We start from the raw sequence: 10,038 nt of genomic DNA, 5'->3' as shown, positions 1-10,038 counted from the left end.
GGTCCCTGTGCTTTGCCAAGCTTGTTCTAAGTAGGTGCTTTAGACCACTGAGCCATCTCACCAGCCCTTTCCTCAGTCTTTTGGACATCATTTGAATTTAGCTATATTTCCAATGAAATATACTTACCAATTTAAACAAGATTACCATTCTGATGTTAATCTTCACTTCTTATTCAAAATATATGCATTTCGAATATAAGCAACTTGGCAGTACAAAGCTAGGTTCAGATCCAGAGACACAAAAATATATTGTGCTCCAAGCAAAAGGTTTGTCCTTTGTTCCAATTTTAAATAACGTTCACGTTTAATAACACTACTGATTTCAAACACAAACAAAACTGATACAAAAACTCTTTTCCTGGACCGGCCAAATAGCTCAGTGGATTAAAACACCTGCAAGCAGGCGCAGTGTCTGGGGGTTCGATCCTCGGGCCTGCCACGGCAGCCCTGCCCCCGGGGTGTGCTGAGAAGGCAATTGAGACTGGACGTGGTGGTGCAAGCCTGTAACCCCAGCTCTCGGGAGGCTGTAAACAGGCTGATCACTATAAGTCTGATCTAGCAGTGAGATCCTGAACACCCAGCTAATATGTGACAGCGACGTGTTTTGTACCTATTCTTGGTGGCCTAAGATACTAAAAGGGCAGAGTTTAGGGTGTTAAAGCGCTTTGTAGATTTCTCAAATATAATACTAGGCTCCAAAAGATAGATGTCTGGCCTGCAGGTCTAGTTACAGAGCATTCAGAAGGGAACTTGGTCGTTGTACACTGTGACAACTGCTCAACCTCCTGTCAGATTTTTTTTTTTCCCCAGTACTGGGGATCAAACTCAGGGTCGTGCGCTTGCCAGGCAGGCGCGTATGCCCCTGAGCTATCTTCCCAGTCCTTCAGCCTCTTGTCAGAATGAGACACATTTGAGCAATCATCATCTAACAATTAGAAAGTTGCTTTCATAATATTCTGAAATTCATGATCTTGGGCGGGGGGAAGGATACAAATATCTTTATCCTATATAACTCTTTAAGTCAGTCCTGTGGTTTGTGTGAGCCAAGAAAAAGATTCCGCTGCCCTTATTCTATTTTCTTAAGGAAGAGACGCTACTGTTACTCTCAAGTTCTTTGTGCAGCAGATTTGACGAGGGAACTATTAGGGTTTGTCTAGTTGTCCTCCCAAAGCCTCATGCAAGTCATTGGGAAGCCGATCTCAAGAAGCACGGAGAGGCTCGAGGGGCTCGAGGGGCGGGGCCAGATGACCAGGGCGGGGCCAGAGGGCCAGGACTGGCCTTGAGGGGCGGGGCCAGAGAGGCAGGAACCTTTAAACTGGTGGCAATCTCATCGCCTGGCTTGCAGCCTCTCTTGGAGGTGTGGAGTGGGTCATCCTGGGCACTTAGGCGCCCCAGCTTCTCCTCTGAACCCTATAGTGTGGGGCAGTGGCGTCTGCAATTGAGGCCTCCTCAGGCAGAAAAAAGATGTTTGTGGAAGACAGAGGCACTGACCCTCTCTACTGAGCAAATAAGGCTCCGAGGTCTTGCTATGTAATTCAGGCTGTTTTAAACTATGAAACCTCCAGGAACTGTGAGCTAAATAAACCTTTCCTCCTTTCATTTTGAGTTTGGGTATTTGACCCAGCAATGAGAGAAGAATAACTGAGACAGGAACCTTCTGGAGAAGGAGGTGATAGCAGTTCTAGGTGGAGAAGGGGGCATGCTGCCCTGCACGCAGTCCTACCCCACTTAAAACAGCCAGTGTCCAAAAAACAAAACAAAACAAAACAAAAAAACAGACAGTGGAAGGGTTGACAAGCAACACGATGTCCAAGATGTTTGATCAGGGAGCGAATATGCAAAAAGAAGTCAAAGGTACAAGAAAATAGAAGAAGAAGAAAAAAAAAAAAAAAACCACCAAAAAAACCCTTTTAAACACATGGACTTCTAAATATATCTCTCTCATGTGCTACTTTTGTACTTCTATGGGTGAATGAAAATATTAGCACACAATCATACATATTTTTTCACATATTCTCCAGCAAAATAACAGAGAACATGTTAGCTAGTTTTCCACTTCTGTAACAAGTATCTGAGATGCTCAGCTGATGAAAAGAGAAGGGTCATGGCAGCTCATAGTTTGGAAGCTTTGGTGCCCGACCACGGGCCCTGCGGTTCTGCAGTGGGGAGGCAGCCCAGCCTGGTGGGGGGCAGAGCTCACCTCGTGGCACCGTGACACAGAGGAAGCGTGGAGGTCCTGTGACCTCAGGGCAGAACACTGTGCTCCAGGCCCCACCCTTAACTTCGGACCCCCTTCCAACAGACCAAATTGGGGACTGAGCCTCAGCACCGCTGGCCTTCAGGGCCAGCTCAGCTCCAAACTGAAGCAGAGACCATAAGGAGTCCGCTGGACTAGCCCGGGACTTTGGGCAACGAAAGCAGACATGATTCCACTTGACAGACTTGCTCCACCTAAGGCTCAGCTATTGGTAAAAGCCATTATTAAGCGACAGCTGATTTTCAGACCTGCAGACAGTGAGAGGCTCAGGGGGATGGCGGAGGCTGCTGTGTCCCGGTGGCTGTGGCTGCAGGGCCTCCACCCCCAATGTAGCCTGCAGTGTGCAGAGCCCTCCCAGAGACAGTGTACATGGTTCTGCAGAAACATTTGCTAAACAGTGCTGCACTTGTGCTTGTCTACTTTTACTGTTGCTCATAAGTTAATGCTTTTCTTCTTTTTTTAAAAAATGCATTTAGTACAGGGGATGCAGGGTCTACAGGGTCTCACTGTGTAGATCGGACTTGCAGTGATCTTTCTGTTTTCATCATCTCAGGCACTGGGATTACAGGCGCACTCCACCACGCCCAGTCTCAATCTCTGTCTCAGCGCACCATGGGGGCAGGGCTGGCATGAAACGCCAGGAATCGAACCCCGGCCGCTTTAGTCACAAGTTAATGTTGTTCTGTGAACAATTAGGGAAGCACAACAGTACACAGCACACTACCTTCTTGGAGCTCTCTGGTGCACACAGGCAAATTAAAAGTATCAGAATACCTGAGAGATTCTGTAAAAGGGAAACCTTCACAGCACAACTCAGCATCACCAAGTGTAACTTCCCTCTGTAGTCCACCTTGTCGTCCCCTAGTGACAATTTGCAGAATGTTTGTCCCCGGATATAAGCAGCATAACACCTTCTTGCCACATTGAAAGGATTGCGAAGATTTAAAAGACTTACCAAAAGGATCTACTTAATATCCTGAGAGTTAAGATTTTTGCTTACATTTGGCTTCTTGGTACAGTTGTTTAGTTTTTGCCCTATCATTCTCCTAATTGACACGTCATCTGTATTGGGAAACAGCTGCTTTGTTACTCCTGCAAAAGACAACAATAATATGCAATAACTTCATCAGACTTTTCCATCTTATGAACTGAGGTCACACATCAAACAATTGTGTTGTAATTTCATCTCTGCATTACAGAAGTAGCATTCTTGCGTGATAACTGGGTGAATATATATACAGGCAGGTTTTCAAAGCAAAGCAAAGCACACTAGAAGGTCTATTTTATAAATGAAGAACATACATATTTGTTTTCCTATAGTCCCATTTAAATTTTATGCTGCAATTTGCTTTGAACTCTACACATCTTTGCTCCAAAATGTTAAGGATTTATTTTTATCCCTGCCTAATATCAGTGAAAACAACTAGATTCCAACTGATTTTTTTTTTTCCCTGTGTGTGTGTGTGTTTTAGTACAGGTTCTACAGGGTCTCACTACGTAGCTCGGACTCATAGTGATCTGTCTGTGTTCAGCCTCTTCAGCTGAACACTGGGAGGGGATTACAGGCACGTGCCACCATGCCCAGTCTCAATCGTTGTCTCAATGCACCCCAGGGGCAGGGTGGCACGGCATGCCAAGGATCAAACCCTGGCCCCTGCGTTTGCCTGAGTAGGCACTTCAATCTGCCGACTGGCTATTTGACCAGTCCTTCAACTGATCATTTTCCAACGAAGAAATGAGATCTATTGAGCTCAGAATCAGTGAATCTCTAAGTTTCTTAGATGTTTGCAAATAATGTTAGTTGGGTAATTTAGATGATCACATTTAATGAGATGCATTAATTTAAAAACTACAAATGGAATAATCAAATGAAAAAGATGAGACATAGCTAAGACAGGAAAAAACAGGATACAAATTGTTATTGAAGTTATTTTTAGACTATTTTGAAGCTTTTATTTTCTAAAGCTATGAGTTTTATTGAGCCAAACATTTTAGTTACATAAACTTCAGTCCTATTTAACAATCATTTTAATGAAAAGTTTTCCATAAAATTTTCCATATTTAATGAAACTACTAAACTATTCCAGAATTTTTCTTTCAGAGAGGACTAAGTTTTACAAAGACCCTGGCAGAATTAATTGACCTTGTATGGTAACATCAGTTCAAATTCATGAGGCAGAATGGTGCACTCACCTATGATCTCTTGAACTTCATTTTGATTCATAGCTGGCTTTACGGCCTTGTCCCTTGAAGTGGAGGATTTCGCCCCGGTCAGGCTGTGTGTGGCCATGTACTCATTTGTATAAAGCACTTGCATTAAATCATTAATAAACTTCTGAGGTTTGTTCTTATTGCAACGGGCAATCTGCCATTTTTCAATCTTGAACTAAAAAATAAGAAATGAAAATTGAAATTAGAAAAAGAAAAATGATTATCTGGAGAAATGTATTACTAATTGAGTTAAAACACAGCTGAGAACAATATCAACTTTTTTGTTTGTTTGTTTGTTTGTGGAACTGGGGATTGAACTCAGGCCCTTGCGCTTGCCAGGGAAGCGCTTATTCTACTGAGCCATCTCTCCGGCCCTCAACATTCTTGAAGGCAGACACTTTATTCTTTTAATATACATTCTACATTTGGGGGTAAATATCTTTGAGATAATTCTCAGTGTATGTGAAGTATTTGTGTAAGATTATATGCAAATTCTTGTCATATAATCTGGACTTGATTCTCAAGACTGCAAACAAAGCATGGCGGGCAGAATAAGGACTCTGCGAAGATGCCCACATCCCAATTCTTGGTACCCGATATGTTAGCTCACAGGGCAAAAATAATTGGGTAGATGCTAGCAAAGTTAAATATCTTGCGATGGGAGATTATACAGGAGGCCCAATCTATTCATATGAGTTCTGAAAAGAAGAGGGAGGCAGAGGTTAGGTCAAAAATGAGCGACAGAAGAGTGAGAAAGACTTGACTTGCCTCAGGAGGCTTTGAAGATGGCTAAAGTGTGTCAACACTCAAGGAATGCGATCGCCCCTAGAAAGGCCTTCAGATTGGTTATGGCTAACAAGAAAATGGAAAATTTAGGTTTACACAAGAAATTAAGTCTGGTCCCAACCAGATTGAGTGGGAAACAAATGCTCCCTTAGGAGCCTGCAGAAGGAATTTTGCTGGCACTTGGTTTTAGTCCAGTGAGCCATTGTAGACTTCTGACATTCAGCGCTCTGAAATAACCAGTGGTGTCACATGAAATCACTACACGTGTGGGGAACTGTTACATAGCCATAGCAAAGTGATATACTAAGACTTCAATACGTGAATATTAGTTTGCTGGCATTTGTCACCTTTGGAGGCCATTTCCCAAGGCTGATACCTGATTTTAAATGAACTCTTGCCTTTTTGGCTTCTGTTTTCTGATTAAGAGAAATTGGAAGAATAGAAAATGAGTTATGACCACCCAGCATGGAGAGGCTGAACTGTACCTTCTCTCACTAATTAAAAAAAAGTACAACCCTTAATGCCTAGCTACCTTTGGGTTATAGGTTTAAAATTTTTATCATTTTTTAAAATATCATCTTGGGGAAGAGGAGAGAAAGAGTAAAAATTATCAAGATGCACTATGTATATGTATCCACTCTCCAAATTGAGTGTGATTATAATGTATCACAAACATAAACTAATAAAAATAAATTTTAAAAACTTCAATTTGCTCATGATTTGCCTTTAGTTTTCTCTCTCTCTGTCTCTCTCTCTCTCTTTTTTTTTTTTTTTGACGGAACCGGGGATTGAACTCAAATCCTTGCATTTTCCAGTCAAATGCTTATCCTACTGAGCCATCTCCCCAGCCCCTGCCTTTAGTTTTCTAAGCTGGGTATTTGTTTCATGAAAGTTTTTATTGTAAAAATGAAATGCAGACACTCCTCAGTGACTACCAAGTTCCAGTCCGGCACTGGGTCACTAGATGAACTGCTCCCTAAATGAGGAATTGTTTATAGTAGGTACTTTAAGATACTCAGAACAAATGAGTGGTCATAGAAAAGCCCAACCTGCTGACTTTGCTTTTATTTATTTATTCATTTGTGTATTTGGTACAGGGTCTCACTATGCAGCTTGGACTTATACTGATCCTCTTGTTCTCAGCCTCCCCAGTGCTGAAAACACCACCATCCCTTGACTCTGTTGCTGGCTCAGCTTGCCTGGGGGTGGAGCCAGCATGGCATTCAGGACCGGGAATCAAACCCTGGTCTGTACGCTTGCCAAAGCAGGCGCTTTGTCCACTGAGCTATCTCACTGGCCTGACTTTGCTTTTATTTGCATAACTCTTCCAACTGGCAGTGCAATGTATAACAGAATATAGATTTATAGTACTATACTACAGCAAAAGCCACCATTGGGCTGCCCAGTCATGCGCCTTCCTGGCTGTAAGTCAGAATGGGGGTGGTTGGTCTGAACAAAGTGCCTCAGTAGAGAGTCTGAACTGTCGCTCAACAGGTAGGTTATTAAATGAGGAATAGCTACGTAGGAATTTTTTTTTTTCTTTTTTCTTTTGGCTAGCTTGGGATTCCTTAAGGGCAGGCCTGGTAAAGCATGAAGATCTGGGATTGAACCACAGAATCCTGAGCCTGACTGCTTTGCTTAAGCAGGCACTTAACTGAGCTAATGGGCAGGCCCCCCCAACTGTATTTTGAGTAATACTTTTTTTTTTTGCAGAACCGGGGATTGAACTAAGGCCCTTGCACTTGCCAGGCAAGCGCTTATGCTACTGAGCTATATCCCTGGCCCCTTGAGGCATAGCTATGTAATAGAACTATTACAGCTATGACTTTCCTGAAATGTATGTGCTAAAACAATGATCATTTTCCACATTCATGCTAATTTTTATATGAAACTGTTTCCGCGGCAGGTGTTCCAACTGACCTGCTTCTCTTCCGGGGGATGCTCTTCTTCAACCTTCAGGGAAACCGGAGAACTGGAATTCGAAGTAGAATTACTGCACATTGAGGCAAACGAGTCTGGTGAGGAGTTGTTGGTGGCTCTCCAGAGGGTGGACGCAGCGGGAGGCACGGTCCCTCCACCCTTCAGCAGGGACTCCGCCATACCAACCAGCTCTTCAAACTGCGTGACTGCTTGCGGCAAGACTGAGGGGCAGGAGGATGCAGTGGTTCACAAACACACTAACAAAGTGCACATGCATGTGCTTCAGTGTGTGTGTGTGCGCAAGTGAGAACTAGGTAGAACAAACTGCTAATATTTGTTACCTCAGGAAAATAAATATCTGGAAACTACCTTTCATTATTAAATGATTTAATAACAATAAGTCAGTTTTAAAATATTTGGTTATTGTATTAAAGTGAATATGCATTACTGTGAAACCAGAAAGAATGTCTTAAAAAGTGGACCTTTTTTTCCCCTAATTGCTAAGAGTGTTATTTGAAGGGGTTGAAACTTTGGTTTAGAGACAAGATTGATTTTCTGACCAATCACCTTCTAGAAGCTCCTGTTAGGCCAGTGTGACAGGACAAAATTAGCCATTTCTCATAGATTAATCTTTTTTTTTGGTAGTACCAGGGATCGAACTCAGAGCCTTGCGCTTGCCAGGCAAGCATTTATTCTGCAGAGCTAACTCCCTGGCCCCTCACAGATTAAAATTTATATGACATTTGATTATGGTTTACTAGGGATCATATCAGTAAAAATCTACTGCTGCAGTTCAAACCTCTGTTGTCGAACATTACACAAATTTTTATAATCAACTGAAAATTCTCTTTGTTGCCTTTTGTTATTGGAAACTTACACATTCAAAGTTTTCATGCCTGCATGGAAAATGGCCTTCTTTGTTGTTTTACCTATTTTGTTTTCTAAGGACAAACAACATGTTATTGGAGTTGAAAGAGAAGCCCTATCTAACTTGGTTCCTCACAAGATGGTTGAGGGCACTCCTCACGGGACAGAGAAAGAATCTAAAATTCTGTGTTTTCTTTTCTTAAAGCATATTATTGAGCTATGATCTTTTGAAAAATTAATGGCACGCCCATCCACATTAGTGCATCTGGTACTATATTAATAGGAAAATCTACTAAGAAGATCTTACTTCTGGTTTCAGTAAATATTTAGTAAGCCCGCCTCATGTGCCAGATACTTTCTTTAGAGGTTATTTATTGAGCATTTAATAATATTAAATATCTACCCAGTTTTTGTTGTCACATACTAGCCTGAGAACTTTACTGATGTGTGTTTATTCAGTCAATGGAGCACCCTGACAACGAATTGTCACTATCCCCACTACACAGTTGAGGTCAGTTAAGCAACAAGAGCTTAAGGAATCTGCCCAGGTCACCAATTAGTGGCAAAAAGCACTCAGATTCAAGTTCAGATCATCTCAAATCCAAATCCTTGTTTGTTACACAGCGTAGACCGTTATGCTACCTTTCTGGTATAAAACTGCCAGTACCTGGATTGCCTGGGGTTGCTGGACAATCCTGTGGTACACTCCTGAACAACAGGGTCAAGGAATTTGCAAACCCCAACACAAAAAAACAAACAAAAATACCAGAGACAGGAAACAGCAAAGGCACAAAATTCTTCCAAAAACTCCAATGCGCCTTCAGTTGGTACGGGGGCAAAATACTACAAGACCACATCGAGGAGCTAGGAATGCCTTTAACTCTTATGCTCTAAGAAATTAGGAAATACATGATACTATTCTTTAAAGATGACATTTTTATATTCAAACCAATACTTTGCATTCAAGTTAAGAACACGGAGTTGTGTCTCTGCTGTTTAATTATGCTTTTCATGCGCCACGTGGCGTGAAATCAGCGCCCAACACGGAGCATCAGTTCTCCCTACACCACTGTTGAATAACTTCTACTTTTCCCAGCTGACTTCTAGGATTTGATAATAGCTATATTATCTGCAGGGCCTGGTGTAGTATGGAAACATGGGGCCCCTTGTTCAAAGTGTCTTAAGAATTTAAACAATGACAGTAAAGCTTCTGGCCAGTGTGTGAGTAGCCCACTTTCACTACCTCGGTCCCCTTGACTTGTGATAACGGAACGTCACAGTAGCACTTTCTTACGTAGCATTTGGCTATGTGCCTATTTTGGGACAGCGTTCATCTCTGATGGTGTTTGTTAGATGATAGAGAGCCAGCCCGCCAGCCCGCCAGACAGACAGACAGACAGACGGATGGAAGGACCTGTCATTAGAGCCAGGGCTTGAACCAAAGTAGTTTGCTTGTAGTTTTTTCAGTACTGGAGCTTGAGCCTGGGGCCTCACAAATGTTAGGTTAGCGCTCCGTCATCTTTGTCTTTCATGTGTCTTCCACAGGATGCACTCTTTGCCCACACTATTGTTCCCAGCAGAAAAAACGAAAGCGTAACCCATGGAGTCGCTAATTCTAGGGCTTCCACAATGGGTCACAAGCCCCACGCTCTAGAGCTTCTCCTAGCAATGAGGAATGAGATAAGTACATTGTGAGCACTTTGATGGCATTTTTCGCTGTCTTATGTGTTCTCTCTAGTGGGCACCCCGTGAATGGCCAATATTAAACGCTCAATAAATATCTGTTGAATGTTATTAGATAAAAGTAATATTGGATACTTTGGAGGAACAGTTAACGTTTTTGAGCAATAAATGAGATGCTTTAATAGAATGCCTCCATATTTAAATCTTTTTTTTTTTTTAAATTTTATTTTATTTGTGTGTGTGTGTGTGTGTGTGTGTGTGTGTGGCCAGCTCAGCCCACCAGGGGGCGGGGCTGGCTGGCATGTGGTGCTGGG

General features: G+C 42.4%; 1 protein-coding gene across 1 annotated transcript; it reads right to left on the bottom strand.

Annotated features, from left to right (window-relative positions):
• Positions 1–3,179: 3,179 nt before the first annotated feature.
• Positions 3,180–7,393, bottom strand: Bend6 (BEN domain containing 6). Its single transcript, XM_004623007.3, has 3 exons — positions 7,175–7,393; positions 4,451–4,643; positions 3,180–3,349 (listed from the first exon to the last, which is right to left on the bottom strand). The coding sequence occupies exons 1-3, from the start codon at positions 7,352–7,354 to the stop codon at positions 3,222–3,224; spliced, it is 501 nt and encodes a 166-aa protein (XP_004623064.1). The 5' UTR covers positions 7,355–7,393; the 3' UTR covers positions 3,180–3,221.
• Between the last annotated feature and the right edge of the window lie 2,645 nt (positions 7,394–10,038).

The sequence above is a fragment of the Octodon degus genome, unplaced genomic scaffold, assembly GCF_000260255.1.
Source record: "Octodon degus isolate 3935 unplaced genomic scaffold, OctDeg1.0 scaffold00001, whole genome shotgun sequence".
In the NCBI taxonomy this organism is placed as follows: domain Eukaryota; kingdom Metazoa; phylum Chordata; class Mammalia; order Rodentia; family Octodontidae; genus Octodon; species Octodon degus.
Note: the sequence above shows the minus strand (reverse complement) of the source record. Positions and strands in the feature narration are given on the sequence as shown.

Excerpts from the sequence above, each read along its gene's own strand:
- Bend6 (XM_004623007.3), bottom strand. The coding sequence starts at position 7,354 with ATGGCGGAGTCCCTGCTGAAGGGTGGAGGGACCGTGCCTCCCGCTGCG. Across the intron at positions 4,644-7,174 it reads ATCCCCCGGAAGAGAAGCAG|TTCAAGATTGAAAAATGGCA; the intron begins GTCAGTTGGAAC and ends CTTATTTTTTAG. Across the intron at positions 3,350-4,450 it reads TGAAGTTCAAGAGATCATAG|GAGTAACAAAGCAGCTGTTT; the intron begins GTGAGTGCACCA and ends TGTCTTTTGCAG.